This window comes from Odocoileus virginianus, chromosome 15 (assembly GCF_023699985.2).
Source record: "Odocoileus virginianus isolate 20LAN1187 ecotype Illinois chromosome 15, Ovbor_1.2, whole genome shotgun sequence".
NCBI lineage: Eukaryota > Metazoa > Chordata > Mammalia > Artiodactyla > Cervidae > Odocoileus > Odocoileus virginianus.
Genome location: NC_069688.1, coordinates 6,667,012 through 6,685,892, shown reverse-complemented (window position 1 = coordinate 6,685,892; position 18,881 = coordinate 6,667,012). Strand labels below are relative to the sequence as shown.

The 18,881-nt window shown below is 51.2% G+C and overlaps 1 protein-coding gene across 1 annotated transcript in view; it reads left to right on the top strand.

The window, feature by feature from the left end:
- TG (thyroglobulin) overlaps positions 1-18,881 on the top strand; it is a 238,090-nt gene that overhangs the window by 14,771 nt on the left and 204,438 nt on the right. The window contains exons 8-16 of the mRNA XM_070476976.1: positions 26-211; positions 6,094-7,194; positions 7,841-8,428; positions 8,672-8,911; positions 11,050-11,187; positions 11,781-11,858; positions 12,406-12,518; positions 14,749-14,851; positions 15,862-16,062. Coding sequence (XP_070333077.1) covers positions 26-211; positions 6,094-7,194; positions 7,841-8,428; positions 8,672-8,911; positions 11,050-11,187; positions 11,781-11,858; positions 12,406-12,518; positions 14,749-14,851; positions 15,862-16,062 — 2,748 coding nt within the window. The remainder of the gene's footprint in view (positions 1-25; positions 212-6,093; positions 7,195-7,840; positions 8,429-8,671; positions 8,912-11,049; positions 11,188-11,780; positions 11,859-12,405; positions 12,519-14,748; positions 14,852-15,861; positions 16,063-18,881) is intronic.

Sequence of the window (18,881 nt, the reverse complement as noted above, 5' to 3'; positions counted from 1 at the left end):
CCTTTCCTGCCTGGATCTCTTGCAGGCCCCACGAAATGTGAAGTGGAGCGGTTTGCAGCCACCAGCTTCCGCCACCCCTTTGTACCGAGCTGCCGCCCGGACGGGGAGTACCGGGCGGTACAGTGCCAGGGGGGAGGGCTGTGCTGGTGTGTGGATGGCCGCGGGCAGGAGCTCCCGGGGACGCGGCGGCGAGGGGAGCCTCCGTCCTGTGGTGGGTGTCCTCTCCAAGCCTCCTCCCTTGTTCTCATCAGGTCACGTTACTGTATCGGTCTCTCCAGACTGACCTTTCCAGAACACATTCATTCCATTGGCCCCCAGAGGTGCCCCACAGACCCTTCAAGTTCAACAGGATGGAAACCCATCTATCATTATTAATTTCTAATATATTTCTCGTCCCATGTCAGACACGGTTGCTTCCTCAGGGAGCTCAGAGAATAGTAGGAGAGGAGAGAATTAAGGGTACAGGTGCCACGAGAGAAGTGTGTGCTGGTAGCTCTAGGAGCACAGGGCAGCAGGGGGTCAATTCTATCTGTGCCTGTATGGCAAGGAGACATCCAGGAGGGCTTCATGGCAGAGGTGACGCTTGATGACCATCTTCTAAACTAAAGATGTTTCCTGAAGGGAGAAAATAAAGAGAGGTGTTCACTAGAGTCAGAGCTGGGGGAGCAAAGTTATAGGGATATAAAAATGGGTGGGGCCTGACTAAAGAGTGGCTTGACTTACAATTTTGACTTCATGACAGTGCAAATATGATATGTGTTCAGTAGAAATAGTGCTTTGGATCTTGAACATTTCCAGGCCTAGCGATATGTGGCATGAAGCTTTGTTATGATGCTCACCACTGGCAGTGAGCTGCAGCTCCCACTCAGCCACACGATTGTACCCCATACACTCAGGACAATTCTGTACCCAGACAGCTATTCCATTCTCCCCTTTCAGTACAGCTATTCAATAACTCCCTGGCAGTCCAGGGGTTAGGATTTGGCTCCCCACTGGGGCCCAGGTTCAATCCCTGCTTGGGCAGCTAACGTCCTGCAAGTTGCACGGTGTGAGACTCCCCCACCAAAAACTTGTGAGATATTTGAAACGTTATTACAAAATGGGCTTGGTGTTCAGATGATCTTACCCAGCTGTATGCTAATGTAAGTGTTCTGAGCAGGTTTAAGGTAGGTGGGGCTAAACTATGGTGTTAGGAATTCAAAGCGTTTTTGACTTAATGATATTTTAAACTTATGATGAGTTTAACAGGAGGTCATTCCATCCTAGTCAAGGAAGATCTGTGATAGGCATTGGTGTGCCAATGAACACGACCGAGGGACTTTCACATGTGCTAAGGAACACGGAGTCTGCGAGAAGGGTAGAGATAAAAAGCTTGCTGGAACATGTTTGGGGTGTGTGCGTGTGTGTGTGCGTGTGTGTGTGTGTGCGTGTGTGTGTGCGTGCCTGGGAGCTCAGTCATGTCCGACTCTTGCGATCCCTTGGACTATAGCCCACCAGGCTCCTCTGTCCATGGGATTTCCCAAACAAGAATCCTGGAGTGAGTTGCCATTTCCTCTCCCAGGGGATCTTCCCAACCCAGGATCGAACCTAATTCTCCTGCATTAGGAAGGCGATTCTTTACCACTGAGACACCTGGGAAGCTCCTGTTTTGGGTGGGGACTCTGAAAGGCAGGAGTCATGAGGTCTTTCATATCAAGCAGAGCCTTGGGGGCTTCATCCTCCAGCTTTCAGAGAAGCTGTTGAGGGCTTTGAAGCTGGAGAGTGCCCTGTGTGGGTTGTGTGGAAAGGCAGCCCAGGCACTTTGGAGGAGAGATTGAACAGGAGTGTCAGGCTGCAGGCAGTAGGCATTTAAAGGTCATTGTGGTGTCCTAAAGAGAGATGAGCGGCCTATATTATTTTCCTGGGGCGACTGCAGCAAATTACCACCCATGGAATGGCTTAGAATAGCAGAAATGTATTCTTGCGCAGTTCTAAAGGCTGGACATCTAAAATCAATGTGTTAGCAGGGCAGCGCTTGCTCCGATGTCTTCAGGAGAAAATCCTTGTTTCTTCCTGGTTGTGGTAGTCACCAACAGTCTTTTTTGTTTTTGTTTTTTTAGCCAGAAACTTGGTTGTTTTATTTTCTTTATTAAAAAAGTTTTTGAGTGTAGTTGATTTACAATGCTGTGTTAGTTTCAAGTGTACAGAAAAGTGAATCATTTATACATATACCTTGTCTTTTTTAGATTATTTTCCCATATAGGTCACTACAGAGTATTGAGGACGGTTCCCTGTGCTATACAGCGCATCCTTATTAGTTATCCGTTTTATATATAGTAGTATGTATATGTCAGGCTTCCCCGGTGGCCCAGTTGGTTAAGAATCTGCCTGCAAAGCAGGAGAGCCAGGTTCGATCCCTGGGTTGGGAAGATCCCCTGGAGGAGAAGGAAATTGCAACCCACTCCATTATTCCTGCCTGGGGAGTCCTATGGACAAAGGAGCCTGGTGGCTATCGTTCACGGGGCTGCAAGAGCTGGACAGGACTCAGCGACGAAACCACGAGCCGCGTATATGTCCATCCCAGTCTCACAATTTATCCTTCTGCAGCACCTCCTACCCTCTAGTAACCTTAAATTTGTTTTCTATGTCTGTAACTCTTTTTATTTCTGCTTTGTAGGTAAGTTCATTTGAACCCATTTTTAGATTTCACCTATAAACAATATGTAATATTTGTCCTCCTCTGTCTGGCTTACTTCACTCAATATGGCCCTCTCTAGTTGGTCATACTCTAGTTCCTCCATGTGACTGCAAGTAGCATTATTTTGTTCTTTTTTACACCAACAATCTTTGGCCTCCCTTGGCTTGTGACTGCAGAACTCCACACTCTGCCTCTGTCGTCACACGGCTGTCTGCCTTGTCTGTCTGCCTCTGTGTCTCCTCCTCTCGTAATGACACCAGTCATAAAGGATTAAGAGCTACTTTAGTATGGACTTCCCAGGTGGCGCTGGTGGTAAAGAATCCACCCACTGATGCAGGAGATGCAAGAAACGTAGGTTTGATCCCTGGATCAGGAAGATACCCTGGAGAAGGGAATGGCAACCCACTCCAGTATTCTTGCCTGGAAAATCCCATGGACAGAGGAGCCTGGTGGGCTACAGTTCCTGTGGTTGAAAAGAGTCAGATACTACTGAGTGACTGAGCATGCTGCCTTATCCTACTCTGACCCCATGTTAACTAATTACACCTAAGATGGCCCTACATCCATAGAAGATCACATTCTCAGGGTCCAGGAAGGATGTGAATTCTAGGGAGACACTATTCAGCCCAGGACAGGAAGCAATACTGAAGCAGACGCAGTGGGCTGGGGAGAAGTGTGTGAACTTGAGACAGGTGGCCAGGCATTGCATCAGACTCTGTTCCTCCTTACAGTGAGACCCTGAGAGGTGTTACCGGTGGAGCGGGAGGAGTCCAGGCGCACTCAAAGGCTCCCACATGGGGTGAGCTGGATGGCCTCAGCAAGATGTGAGACAGTGAAGGAGGAGGACAGTCTTTTCAGAGCCTCAAAATAGACATGTGTTGACATTCTTTCAGTAACTCCCTGGGAAACCATTTGATTTCTCCAACTTAACATTTTGAGTTCTCAGTACTGTGTTGGGTAGCATCCTATTGGCTAAGTGTGAAGATGTAGAAAAAGAACGTAAAGCTCTGCCTTGAAGGTAGCCTTTACAATTACACTCTGGTTCTGTTAGAACCCAGAGAACATTGTATCCTAATTCCAGGTGAAAATGAAGAACTTTGGTCTTCCACATTAAAACCAAAAGTACTTCCAAATGCATAGATCATATTTATATATATTCTACTTTTTCCATCTGATGTATCAGTCTCATTACTATGGAAACAAGTGCCACAAGAAACCAATATCTGATTTTTTCTTTGCCTTGGTAACACTACATAACAAATGAATGGACAGGGTGTGCTCTTAATTTGGAGAGAGAGTAAGCAGAGACATGAGCCTGGTTTCTTCCCTGCCTTCCTGTAATACCCATTAGAGGAAGCCCTGGCCTTGTGGACGGATGTGTTATGTGTTCAGATGTTGCCAGTCTCTCTCACTCTCTCTGACCGCATGTTCCAGCTCTTACTCTGTTGCCTGGTTACAGAGTGAAATTGGCTGACTTTCTTTTTGGAGCCTGTGTGAACTGAGGGGAATGAATTATTTTGAAAAGTTGGGGGTGGGGTGAGTTGAAAAGAACTTCTAAGATTTATGGTTTTACAGAGAAAAATGGAGTTTTCTCCCTTCCACCTATGTGACTGAGACAGTCAGAGTTTGAAATTTAAAACTTTTTTTTCTGAATATGATGACAGTCCAATTGGGATATTCAGACAGCATGACCTGACCAGGCATGAAGTTGATTACTAATTAAAAATTTCGAGGAAAGATCAAGAAGTCTGGAAGACTGTGCTAAGTGTGTTTGCTGAGCGGTCATTATCATATTGTGGGAAACACCATAATTCCTGTAATGTTGTTGTTTAGTTGCTCAGCTGTGTCTGACTCTGTGACCTCAAGGACTGTAGCCCGCCAGGCTCCTTGGTCCATGGGATTTCCTAGCCGGGAATGCTGGAGTGGGTTGCTATTTCTTTTTCCAGGTGATCTTTCTGTCCCAGGGGTTGAGCCTGAGTATCTTGAATTGGCAGGCAGGTTCTTTATCCCTGAGCCACGAGGGAAGCCCTGTTCCTCTAATACTGCATATTAAAACATAGGAAAATGTTTCTTCTTATGGAAAATACCAATAGCATTTAAAATATGGTTTTTAACCTCAAATAGATGATAAACTAGTTAGCCTCGATAAGATGATCCCCACGGAGGAATAGACAGCCTGTTGAAGAGCATTATAATGAAGTGTTAAAAAGGCCATGGAGGGTTCTGATAGGAGAACCCTGGAAAACAACATTCCATTAAAAACAAACAGGAATTTGTTGGTGCAGGAGTTTCCTAGGACGGCCAGAACAAATGACCACAAACTGAGTGGCTTAAAACAACAGACGTTTATTTTGTCACAGTCCTGGAGGCCAGAAGTCTGAAACCAAGGTGTGGGCAGGGCTATGTTCCCTCGGAAAGCTCCAGGGTAGAGTCTTCGCCAGCTTCTGGTGTATGCTGGCAGTCTCTGGCATTCATTAGCTAACAGCTGCATCACCCCAGTCTCTGCCTTCCGTCTTCCTCTGTGTCTCCTCTCTGCTTTACATGGCATTCTTTACGGATACCAGTCCTTGGATTTAGGGCCCACCCTAAACCAGTGGAGAAGGAAATGGCAGCCCACTCCAGTACTCTTGCCTGGGAAATTCCATGGACGGAGGAGTCTGGTAGGCTACAGTCCATGGGGTCGTGAAGAGTCAGACACGACTGAGCAACTTCAATGTCAATGTCAATGTCTAAACCAGTATGACCTCATTTTAACTAATGACATCTGCAGAGATGCTATTTCCAAATGAGATCACAGTTGGAGGTTCTGGGCAGACGTGGGTATTGGGCAAGGCAGGGCACCCATCGGGTGGGGAGACATCATTCCAACAGGCACATTTGGTGAGTGTGTGGACAGGTTTCCAGAAAGTGGGCTAGTGTCTCTGAGCCCTGTCTTAGGAAGGGGTCACCCTTGAGTGGAATCAAGGTGAGGAAGTCAAGTCACCTGGAGTCCTCACTCCCCAAGATGGGGGTCACGGACTCTGCTCGGGGGAAGGAACAAATAGAAGGACATGGAGAAGGAGGAGGCAGAGATTCAGTCCTTGACGGACTTTTTTTCATCTCATTACCAGAAAGATCTGAGGCCTGTGTCAGAAATGCTGTTGTTGTTGTTCCACCTGCCAGGCGGGAGACACAGTTTCGACCCCTGGGTCGGGAAGATCCCCTGGAGAAGGAAATGGCTACCCATTCCAGTTTTCTTTTCTGGGAAATCCCATGGACAGAAGAGACTGGCAGACTACAGTCCATAGGGTTGCAGGGAGTCAGACAGTGGTTATTAAACAACAGTAAACCAGAAAGATCTGAGGGCTTGCGTCAGGGTCACTGGTGATGGTGAAACTATTTCTTCATTTGTGTCTCTGCTTGCATCCCCCCTGCAGCTGAAGACCAGTCCTGTCCCTCCGAGAGGCGGCGGGCCTTTTCCAGACTCCGCTTTGGGCCCTCTGGCTCTTTCAGCCGTCAGAGCTTGTTCTTGGCTCCTGAGGAAAGACCGGTGTCTCAGAGATTTGCCAGATTTGCCGCATCCTGCCCGCCCTCGATCAAGGAGCTCTTTCTGGATTCCGGGGTTTTCCAGCCAATGCTGCAAGGACAGAACACGCGGTTTGGCGCCCCAGAAAGTCTCCTCAAGGAAGCCATTAGAGGGATTTTTCCCTCCCGAGAGCTGGCCCGCCTCGCCCTGCAGTTCACCACCAACGCAAAGCGACTGCAGCAAAACCTCTTCGGGGGGAGATTTTTGGTGAATGTTGGCCAGTTTAACTTGTCTGGAGCGCTGGGTACAAGAGGCACATTTAACTTCAGTCACTTTTTCCAGCAGCTGGGTCTCCCAGGCTTCCAGAATGGACGGGCACTAGCCGATCTGGCCAAGCCCCTCTCCTCAGGACTGAATTCAAATCCTGCCTCCGAAGCCCCCAAAACCTCCAAGACAGGCGTCGCCCCAAGGAAGCCAGTTGTGGGCAGCTTTGGCTTTGAAATCAACTTACAAGAGAACCAAAATGCCCTGCAATTCCTTTCTTCCCTCCTGGAGCTTCCAGAATTCCTTCTCTTCTTGCAGCATGCTATTTCTGTGCCAGAGGACACAGCGAGGGATTTAGGTGACGTGATGGAAATGGTGTTCAACTCTCAGGGCTGTGGGCAGGCACCTGGCAGCCTTTTCGTCCCGGCATGCACCGCAGAAGGGCGCTACGAGGAGGTTCAGTGCTTCGCCGGGGACTGCTGGTGCGTGGATGCCCGGGGCCGAGAACTTGCTGGCTCCCGGGTTAGAGGTGGACGACCCCGGTGCCCCACAGAGTGTGAAAAGCAGAGGGCACGCATGCAGAGCCTCTTGGGGAGCCAGCCCGCTGGGTCCAGCCTGTTTGTCCCCGCTTGTACCAGCGAGGGGAGCTTCCTCCCTGTCCAGTGCTTCAACTCGGAGTGCCACTGTGTGGACACCGAGGGTCAGCCTATTCCCGGAACCCGAAGTGCGCTTGGAGAGCCCAAGAAATGTGAGTCTGTTGAGTGTTCAACCTGCAGACTCCGATTCTCCCCTAGGGCCCTGACATGATGCATCCGAGTCGTAGCTAAAGCCTAAACTTCTGCTAATGGTGAAATTTGCTGTCTGATTTAAACATTGTCCAGAAAGGTCCTGATAATGTTAATCATTCTAAGGAGTGGATAGGAAGATTAATTTGGCCTTAAGGAGCTGCCACATAACATTTCTGCAGTGCTGACAACAGCCAGTCTCAACTGCATTGATTTAGTGATGGGGAGGACCTCTCTCTGAATATTTACAAATATAAGGTTGATGGGATTTCTATGGTTGTGTAAGGTTTTAGATGGAGTTTGGACAGATAAGGGCTTCCACCTTGGTCTTGGGTTTCCCAGGTGGTGCTAGTGGTAAAGAACCCACCTGCCAATGCAGGAGATGCAAGAGACAGGGGTTCGATTCCTGGTTTGGGAAGATCCCCTGGAGAAGGAAAGGGCAACCCACTCTAGTATTCCAGCCTGGAGAGTCCCGTGGGCAGAGGAGCCTGGTGGGCTACAGTCCATGGGGTGGCAAAGAGTTGGACATGACTGAAACGACTTAGCACATCTGCATCTTGGTCTTTGGGGCTTATTAACCTGACATGCCTGTGCTTCGCCCCTCCCCAGGCCCCAGCCCCTGTCAGTTACAGGCCGAGCGAGCCTTCCTCGGGACAGCGCGGGCCCTGGTCTCTAATCCCAGCACGCCGCCCACCCTCTCCAGCATCTACATCCCGCAGTGCAGTGCCAGTGGTCAGTGGAGACCCGTGCAATGTGACGGGCCCCCCGAGCAGGCCTTCGAGTGGTACGAACGCTGGGAGGCTCAGAACAGTGCTGGCCAGGCACTGACCCCTGCGGAACTGCTAATGAAGATCATGAGCTACAGAGAAGCAGCTTCCAGAAACTTCCGTCTCTTCATTCAAAATCTGTACGAGGCTGGTCAACAAGCCATCTTCCCAGGGCTGGCGAAATACTCTTCTTTCCAAGATGTCCCAGTGTCGGTGTTGGAAGGGAACCAGACCCAGCCTGGAGGGAATGTGCTTCTGGAACCCTACCTCTTCTGGCAGATTCTAAACGGCCAGCTTGACCAATACCCAGGGCCCTACTCAGACTTTAGTGCCCCTCTGGCCCACTTTGACCTCCGGAGCTGCTGGTGTGTGGATGAGGCTGGTCAGAAGCTGGAAGGAACCCGGAACGAGCCCAGCAAGGTCCCAGCATGTGAGTTCCTGGTGTGGAATAAACATTAGCTATTGCTAACCATCTCACAAAGTGGGTATGCAGTCGGTGCAGTGAATCCGATCGCGGAGACAAAACAGAAAGGACAGTCCAGGTTGTGGAGAGAGTTGGGGCAAAGGGAACAGCTGAATCAGAAATATGTGTGTCTGTTTACGTGCGTACATACTTCAGAGGGGTCAGAGTGAGCTCCACGTCGTGGTGAATCCATCTGTCTTTCCTCCCCAGGTCCTGGCTCTTGTGAGGAAGTGAAGCTTCGCGTCCTGCAGTTCATCAGGGAAGCAGAAGAGATTGTCACGTATTCCAACAGCTCTCGCTTTCCTCTGGGAGAGAGTTTCCTCGCGGCCAAAGGAATCTGGCTGACTGACGAGGAGCTGGCCTTTCCTCCACTCTCCCCGTCCCGGGAGACTTTCTTGGAGAAGTTTCTGAGCGGGAGCGATTATGCCATTCGACTGGCAGCTCAGTCCAGTGAGTGCCCCGTGTTTCTGGTTTCTTGTTTTTTCTTTGGCGGAAGTGAGAGCTTGAATGAGTTCCTCTCCAGTCATCTTTACAGCTGTGGTTTCCCCCGGCCCTTGGATTCTGAAGAAGACAAAACGTCTTTTGAGATCCCAAAGCTGGAATTTTGCCTACCCCTCCAAGGTGGCACCCAGTCCTCCAGCAGACCCGCTTGGGGGCAGGACTCTGTATTTTGTATTGCATATGGTGCCTGTAGCCCACCAGGAAGCCAAGTACGTGGGTTACAATAGTCAAATGTGTGAGCCCTGAAAGCTCCGGCTCCCCTGTTTCTGAAGTTTCCCTCCATTTCCAAGGACTCAGGAACACCCCCAGAGGGAAGGGAGAAGAGCCCTCCTAAACTGAGGAAACCCGCTCTGGGCTTAGGCCCCTTCCTCTTGTGATCAAATCTAATCCAGGTAGTAAACTCCAAAAAGCACCACTTGGTCCCTGCGCCCAACAGAGACATGTGCTCAGAAGGCTGGCCCTGCCCCGGCCCGGCAACAGCTCAGCATTGCTTGATATGTTCCCCTGGCCAAGCACTTTCTGTGCTAAGTCGATCTTTACCAGATCTTTGCATTCGATCATCCAACAGTGCCACAAGAGCGATGCTGTAATCACCATGCGTGATTCTTTTCAGAAGTGGGAACGGAGGTTAAGTCATGTGTTCATCCAACCAGCAACTAGTGGAGCCAGGATGCGATGCTGGTGGTTTGGCCCCCAGGCCTCTGTCCCCACTCCTACTGCTCCCCCCGGAACATCCGGACCCAGACCAAGAGCGCCCACGCCCACAGGCTGGAGCCTCCCTGCCCTCACCTTCCTGGCAGATCTGCTGCCCCTTGGCATTGGGCTTCCCTTGCCTTTATTCCCCTAACCGCGTGGGAGAGTCTCCCAGAGCCATCTTTGTTTCCCCCCTTCCCCTTCCCAGGCACCTCTGCTGGAGGACAAGACGCCCCACCTTGCTCTTTACATTCTGGGTCTCGCACAGCACCCGCCAGAATGTGGGGACCTGGAAAAGGATGCTTAACCATCCTCCTTTTCTTTCTTCCTCTTCTCTCTCCTTCCTTCCCCAGGTACTTTTTTTCCCCCTCTGTTTCTCGGAGACTTGGAGATTCTGCTTTTGGCAGGAACCCAGTTTTTAAAAAAATGCCGTGCCTGGGCAAGAGTTCATGTAATCAAAGAGAGGAGGAGGGGTTGATGCCCTTGAGTGGTGACCACTTCTGTCAGGGAGGGAAATTTAGAGGAAGAGAGAGAAGTGTTGGCCCCGTGGGAATTTATTGGTTGAACGTCGCGGTGGCACGTTGCTCAGAAGTCAGGCTAAGGAAGTTCCCCTCCACCGAGCCACTGGCTCTGCTTTGGAAGTCTGACGCCACTGGGAAAAAAGGAAGTATCTGTAGAGAACAACCAGGGTTGGTCCCTTTTCTGGGCATCCCTTCAGGTGAGAAGGGGCGTCTCTAACTGTGCCAGAGGACAGGAAGCTCTTGGTGTGCAGGCGTCCGGAGCTGGGGAGCCTGGGGATGGAAGGCCCAGTCTGGGAAGAGACTGAGGGCCCCGAAGCGTCTCTGACCCACAGAACCCGGGAGCGGTGTCCCGGGGCCTCAGGGAGGAGGGGTGGGCACAGGAGGAAAGGCAGTGATGCAACATGCCATCAGTGTTACCAGCGATCACTGTTCTCTCACGTGCCTGGAGACTCTGCCTTAACCTGATCGGCTCTAGAGGAGAATTCCTGAAGGAGGAGCAGTGATTCCTTCAAACCCGGCTGACAGTTTTTACTTTTCTGATTGCACCATGTTGCTTGTGGGATCTTAGTTCCCCGACCAGGGATCGAACCCATGGCCCCTGCAGTGGAAGCATCCCAATCACTGGACCACCAGGAATTCCCATCAGCCGGCATTTTAATTTTTTTCATTTTAATTTTAAAAGGCAGTCTGCTGAGTGCCCACCCACTCCTCGATGAGCCTCTGTCCTGTTTTGGGGTGGAGATGTTTGTCACAGAAACACAAAGGCCGCCTGTGTTGGGAAAGGATGAGGTGGCTGTTCTCAGGACAGAGTCTGCTTGGCCTGCGCTTTGCCCGTCCAGTGCTCACCTCTATCCTCCTGTCTCCCGACTCCAGCCTTTGACTTCTACCAGGGACGGCTGGTGACCCTGGGCGTGTCTCCACGAGCATCCGGCCCTGTGCGGTCCAGCCCCTACGTGCCGCAGTGTGACGCCTTCGGGGGCTGGGAGCCTGTGCAGTGCCACGCCGCGACGGGTGAGGGGGGCAGGCGCCCTGGGGGGACTGAGGGACACCCCCCTTTTCATCTGGGAAAGGAGCCCTGCAAAGGAAGAAAGGGAAGAGCCCTGCACCACAGGGCAAGCAAAGTGGGCTCTAGGCCTTGGCAGCTGGTGGCGAGTCCCTTAATTCCTCTGCCATCTGGTCGTTCCGTCTGTACAATGGGGGTGGTAACCTTCTACCTGCCTGAAGATCAAGTGGGTAGCTGCTGGGGTTTCTGGGGGTTAAGGCCTCTGATTCTGGGCTATGTTAGGGAGAGCAGACAGGGGGTTGGGTGAGAGAACTTACTGGCACTGCTGGGAATTTTTAAAATTCTGATTGGAGCATGGTTGATTTATAATGCTGTGTTACAATAGTTTCTGCTGCGCAGCACAGTGAGTAGATTACACCGAAACCCACTCTTTTTCAGATCCTTTCCCCATACAGGCCACTACAATGTGTTGAGTAGTTTCCTGGGCTGTACGTCAGGTCTTTGTTAGGTATCTCTTCTATGTATGGTAGTGTGGATTGCAGGACCCTCGGGGCAGGGCCCTTGGGCGCCTCCTGAACTTCTGTCCGTGGCTCTTTTCCAGGACACTGCTGGTGTGTGGACGGGAGGGGAGAGTACATCCCCGCCTCGCTGACCGCCCGCTCCCGGCAGATCCCGCAGTGTAAGTGGGGCCTTCTGGCGGGAAGTGTGGCGCCCTGCCCGAGGAGGCTTCATGGGCCAGCACTTCAGACCGACCCCTGAGAGCAGGCAGACCACATCCCCACCCCACCAAGTCCCCAGGCCTGGAAGACATCCCTGTCCCTGACCTTGGTCATCGTTCCTAATTGTGTTCCTCATTTCCCAGGTGGGGGGAGGGAGCTGGGGGTGGGCAAGGAGCCCCAGGTCCACCCCCCCACACCTGCTTCCTGGGAAGTTTCATCTATTTCTGTGCTTTGAACAACAGCCTCATGTCTGGTCCATAGTTCAACCTCTCTTCTGAATCTGGACCCGTATAATCAAGCACTCACTTTATGTCTCAGAAATGAAATGTCCCATGTGGGTCTTTGTCCCCGACCGTCAGCCTGCTTCTCTGGGGTTCCAGCTCTCTGCACAAGGCACCTCCATCCACCCAGATGCATGGCTCCGACTCTCGGGGCCAGCCTGGGCTCCCCACCTGCCCTCAGCGCCCGCGGCCAACCTGTTGAGAGCTCCCCTCTCTCCCCACCCAGGCCCCACCGGCTGTGAGAGATCGCGAGCCAGTGGGCTGCTTTCCGGCTGGAAACAGGCTCGTGTCCAAGCAGAACCATCTCCTAAAGACCTGTTCATCCCTACCTGCTTAGAGGTAAGTCTCTGAAGGCCCAAGATGGTTTGAGAAGAAGTCAGAACTTTCTGGATGGCGAATTTTCAATAAACTTGCTTTAATTGAAAATTCTCAAGGAATTCTAGGCCTTGGTTCCCAGCCCTGGCTGACCCAAGCTATGTGGTGGTGGTGATGTTTAGCTGATCAGTTGTGTTTGACTCTTTTATGACCCCACGGACTGTAGCCCACCAGGATTCTCTGCCCATGAAATTTTCCAAGCAAGAATACTGGAGTGGGTTGCCACTTCCTCCTCCAGAGGATCTTCCAGGTATCAAAGCCACATCTCTTGCATGTCCTGCATTGGCAGGCAGATCCTTTAACACTGAGCCTCCTGAGAGGCCCAAGCTGTATGACCTTGGGAAATTTATTTACCGTCTCTGTGCTTCTCTGGGCTTTGCATTATCCTAAGATCAGAATATATTTTAATCTTCCCTAGCGCTAGGATTGTTTTGAGGCTTTTAGGAAATACCTTTAATGAAACTTTTTTAAAATGAAACTTTAATGAAACTCTTTGAAGAATAATATACACATACATAATTCCTTAAGCTATGTAGCCACATCAACATGCCCATCATATTTCAGCTTCTCAACATAAATGGAAGACTCTGTAATATTTCCCTCTCCAGCTCCCTGGTTGTCATGATTTAGGGCAGTGACTGATGTGAAAGCTCTTAGAAAGAGACTTCTGGCTGGAACCAACCGCGCAGGTACCAGCTGATGGAAATCCCTGTGGCTCAGGCCCTGTACCCTGAAGTAGGGGTGATAGGAACACCGTCACCCACTCTGCTGGGCTCGCAGGGGCTCCAAGGAAGTCAAATGAAATCAGCAGTGCAGAGGTTCATAAAACTGCAAATTACTGACCAAGGTTTCCTTGTTACTGTTCCTTACTGTTATTAACATTGTTTGGCGCTGTAAATATGGACCCCAGTTATGGCAGAGTTTTATAGAGAAATTAGCGTATCTAGTCTTTTATCTTGGCTGGCGGCCCCCTACCACTGAAATGAGAGTCTGCTCCATCATCCTGGGATGCAAGTCCACCTGTGGAGAAGGAGAGGCAGGAACCACAGTTCTGATGGAGGGAAAAGTGATTCAGACCAGCTCCCAGAGAACCTCCGATCGTGTGGTTCCCCAGGCTGGCTCCTGGAAGGACCCAAGTGCCAGGAAACAGGACCCAAGATGTCCAGTGCTCAAACTGGATGGCTATGTGTTGGACCTGCTCCTCAGGAGAAGTCATGTTAGCAGCTAGTATGCTCTCTCAGCATACCCTACAGATCTTTACGATCCCATATTTTCTCAAACCTTTGCTTGGGTTTGAATCCGACCTGTGCGGCTTGAAGGCAATGCACCCTGGGGCACCTCATCTGATTCCCCTGGGTCTCTCTGTGTCTAATGGGGACGTAGGCTCCCTACCTACGTCAGGGACTGAAGGACACCCCGGGGGCCTCCTGATTATGTTCTCTGTAAATGTCGGGTGTTGTTACGATGGTCATTTATCGTCTGTGAAAGTGGCACAGCAGAGTTTAGAATGAACAAGTGGCCTCGGAAAGCTCAGGGAAACCCTCAGTGGTCCCAGGGAGTTTGGAAGAACTGCCCTCCCTTCTGCCTGCAGCTGCACACACAGGAGAGAGGACATTGTCTTCACCAGCAGTGCGTGGGTCCATCTGGTCCCACCTCCTCTCTTTTTAGATGAGGAAACTTGCCCCAGTGAATTGGAGGAGCTTGCCCAGTATCCCCAGCTGGCCAAGGAGAGAGGGGCCCAGGACAAAGACAGGGGACTGCCTCCTCCCTTGTCTTTCTTTTCTGTTACAGACCCCTTTTCTCCAAGGGATGCTGGTTGAAAATCATTTCCGGAACTAGGGGGATGGTTTTAAGGCAGGAGCTGGGCTCTGGGGCTGGGCAGGCGTGGGCCCAGCCCGGTCTGCCTCTCCCCAGCAGCGGGATGTTGCTCTGTCACTATGTCTCTCTCAGTGAGCCTCAGTTTTCCCCACTCTAAAAATGGGTTCACTGCAGCTCTGGTCTCATGTGGATGTTATAGCCAGGAATTCATACAATGTCCGTAAAAGGTCTCGAGCAGGACAGCCCCTTCCAGCCCCTCCCCAAAGTCTGGAAAGGCCATTGCCAGTAGTTTCGGGAGAAATACCCTTGATGTCTGGCTCCTGACTTCTCAGTTACAGAAGCATCTTCCCTGGGTGACACCTCGGTTTTGTCTCAGACAGGAGAGTTTGCCAGGCTGCAGGCATCGGAGGCTGGCACCTGGTGTGTGGATCCGGCCTCAGGAGCGGGTGTGCCGTCTGGCACAAACAGCAGTGCCCCATGTGAGTACTGCCCCCCCATCACCCTCCAGCCCCCACCCTATGAGCACGAGGTATGGAGCCCCAAGAGCTGGCTTCACGTCCCAGCTCGGCCATTCCAGAGCCGTGAATGCCTCTAACCTCACTGCGCCTTAGTTTTCTCATCTGTGAAATAGGGGCGTGATTCCCCCACCTTAGTGGGTTCTTGGGAGTAATACATATGGCAGGGTTTGGGGTAACTAGAGGCAGAAATCAGCACTGGTCCTTGATAGAGTGGGCACTGCGGTGCAGCCCCGATGCCCGGGCTCCCGCCTGCCCCTCATCCTCCAGCCTGGCCCAGCGATCTGGTTTCCACCGTGAGGTCAAGACAGTGTCTCTAAAGGGCACGTGTGCGGCTGTCCTCTGCCTGGAGCCCGTCGACGCTCCCCGCGGTCCTCAGGCCCAGGTTCCTTGCTGTGGCTCCTGGACCTCTCGGTGTAGGCTCCTGTATCTTCTTGGGCTTCTCTTATTTCTCCGTCTCAGCATCAGGTCCAGGAATAGTAAGCTATAATCAGACTTTTCAAGCAGGTAGTCACGCTCTTCCCTGGGCCTTCACGGTCTGGTTCAGCCTTTGCAAACCCCCCGCCCCAGCTGGCTGACTCTTACGCTGCCCACCCAGCAGTCCCTCTCGGAAGCCTTGCGAGCCTGTCTGTCTTTCACAGCAGAGCTCAGTGCCTTCCTACGGGCCCACACACTGCCCCGCGCTCCTCCCATTGTCATCCTTAGCATCTGAACTGCGGTTGCTCACTTACTTGTTAAGTATCCTCTAAGAGTCTAAGCTCCTTGAGGACAGGCAGTGTGTGTGTGTGTGTGTGTGTGTGTGTGTGTGCATGGAGTGGAGAGGGGAGTACACAGCCGAGTGTCCGAGTGCAACACCCCAGTGGGGAGGCAACCCCAGCCCCTGGGGGGCCCTGCAGGCAGGTGGTGGTGGGCGCTGACAGGGGCTGCGGCACCCCTGCGGGCAGAGAACACATGTAGCTTCTCTTTGCCTCAAGGCCCGAGCCTCTGTGAAGTGCTCCAGAGTGGAGTCCCCTCCGGGGGAGCCAGCCCCGGCTACAGCCCAGCCTGCAGGGCGGAGGACGGAGGCTTCTCCCCAGTGCAGTGCGACCCGGCCCAGGGCAGCTGCTGGTGCGTCCTGGGAAGCGGACAGGAGGTGCCCGGGACCCGCGTGGCCGGCAGCCAGCCGGCTTGTGAGAGTAAGTGGTGACGCCCCAGAGTGGCCCCCCGGGCTGGTGGGGGGTCCTATCATCTCTTCCTTAGCCCTGACTGGGATGAAGGGGTCACCAAAGGTGTCAGGAAAGTGAGGGCAGGAGGGGAGACAAGGGAACTGCGTGAGGGGTTGAAGTTGACCCCCGTGATGTTGAAATTTTGTCTCAGTTCAGTTCAGTTCAGTTGCTCAGTCACGTCCGACTCTTTGGGACCCCATGAACTGCAGCACGCCAGGCTTCCCTGTCCATTGCCAACTCCCAGAGCTTGCTCAAACTTATGTCCATTGAGTCGGTGATGCCATCCAACCATCTCATCCTCAGTCATCCCCTTCTCCTCCTGCCTTCAATCTTTCCCAGCATCAGGGTCTTCTCAAATGAGTCAGTTTTTCACACCAGGTGGCCAAAGTATTGGGAGTTTCAGCTTCAGCATCAGTCCTTCCAATGAATATTCAGGACTGGGACTCAAACCAAGGCGAGCCTGTGTGGCGATCTCCTGAGCCAGTGAAGCTTGGGCGCTGGCCTCCTGGGGGTGTCAGGCCTTGGTCTCCCCGTCCTCGAGTCAGGAGGCGGGTCCACATGGCAGGATCTCAGTGAGGGTGGGGCCATCCCAGGGAGCTTCAGGAATCAGTGGAAGTGTTGATTTATTTATTTTTGTTTCTACTTTAAAAGATCATTTGGTGTCAAATATTGAACTGTACATGAATATGTAATATTGAAATACATTGTTACTTATTAAACATATTATTGATTTATTAACTACTTACCTTTAATTTTTCCTATATACTCAAGTCACTGGACATTGTAGTCATTTTAAAATGTATGTGCATAAGTAGGTTACATTATCTGTGACTTTTGTTTCAGAGCAGTAAATGAAGACATTGCAAAATATTTATTACAAGTTGGGATGTTGGGTCTGGCAGGGTTGAGAAATGCTGCACAAAATGACTAATTTTATGGCAGTTGCCTTTCTTCTGTTCTTACTGTTTTATTGCCTTATTTATTTATTTATTTTAAACATTTGCGGTCTCTAAGCAACATTTTGAAACTGCAGACACGTTTAATTAGGCCTAGTAATTTCTATGTGTAAAGAGAATTTTTACATTTGTAGAGTGATTTTTATATTTGTTAAGAGAGAGGGGAGTCTTCAAAAGAAAGGTGGGAAGGACGAGTCGACACTGTCTTCGTGGGGCTCTGTCTCCTTCTATCCATCCCTTTGCCTACCCCTAACCTGCGGTGCATGCCCAGGGCTCTGACTACACACCTTTTCTCCCAAGTCCTTGAGTCTCCCAGTCTCTATGGGTTCTGTTTCAAGACCCTCAGCCGCTGCCACCATGCAGGGAACATAGCAGGTGCTCGATGGGTGTTTATGAGAAGAGCTCCCTGCTGGGTGTTGCCGAGAGCAGTGAGTGTCAGCCTTAGTGTCAGACACCTTGAACTTACAGGACAGCTAAGAGTGGTCTGCACTGATGAGACCCGAGGAACAGACTGCTGAGTGTCCTGTAGGAACAGGTCTGGGGGCACAGCTCTTTTGGGGTCTGGAAAGGCCTCCTGTGTCTTGGCCCTGCCAGGATTCCGTGATCATAGCTCACCTGTGCAGAGAGTCACCTATTAAAATGTACTCGTCACATCATACATTCCATTTCTGCTTCCCAGTGAAGGTAAGTAGATAGAAGAGTCCTACTCTCCATTTTACAGATGGCAAAACTGGGACTCACAGAGGGTCATTAATGTGTTGAAAGCCACCCAGCTAGCAAGTGGAAAAACCAGCACTTTGAATTCCCCAAAGCTTCTTCCTGCTGACTTCCTACAGAGTGTGGGGAGAAAGCTCAGTTGAGGGGGTCAGAGAGATAGACCCAAGTGTCAGCTCTGTCAACGCCCTTGCTGGGTAACCCTGACCAAGTCCCTTAACCTCAAGTTCCCAATCTGTAACTTGTGGGCATGGGGTGGGGGAAATCATAGCTATTTCTTATCATCATTGTTAGGGTTAATTCAAATAGTTCCTGTAAACTGCTTAGCCTGGTGGCTAAGAGCCAACTCAATGAGCCCACTGCAAATTACAGCGCACAATCTTGTCCAGAGGCCATTGTCCTTATTAGACAGAAGCCCAGGCTGCATCCTGAAGATCAAAATGAGTCATTCTCCATCTGAGGACCCCAAGTAACCTTGAGTCATGTGAGGATTGCAAGCTTTAAAGCCAGATATATACAGGCAGCAAGGCTGTGCTCTAGAGTCAGATAATTAACTGTATCTTTAGCCAAGTGTGAAATTGTCACTGAGCGTATCTGTTCTTTAATTTACTCATTCATCTATTGATTTAACACACACTCCTGGAGCTTGTGGTCTGGGTCAGCCTTGGGCCCTGGGTAAACAGAGGAGAGACAGCCTCTCCCCTTCTGTGGCTCAGTCCAGCGGGGAGACCCGAATGCAGATAGAGTCTTGTTTGATTGATCACAAGGCAGTCTACCCCAGGGGCCCTGAGGGCTTGGAGAAAGGTGGCTAAAGTCAACCTGGAAAAACTGTGGAAAGTGTTAGAAAGTTAAAGGGGTTGAGCTAATAACTGAGGACCCAAAAAGGAATCTTCTAGGCAGATGAGCAGGTAGAAGAAGGAAGGACATGGGCTGTACATGCATGTGGTTGGGAAATAGCCACTCTGTCCTGCCGCAAAGTGGGGCTAGAGAGGAGACCAGAGCAGAGAGAGGAAGTTGGGCCAGCAGGCGCTCGGGAGACTTGAGAACCAAGTCGAGCTCCATACATTTCTCTGTTGGCAGGAGGAATGGATTGGACATGGGGCAGAGGGCAGGGGGTGA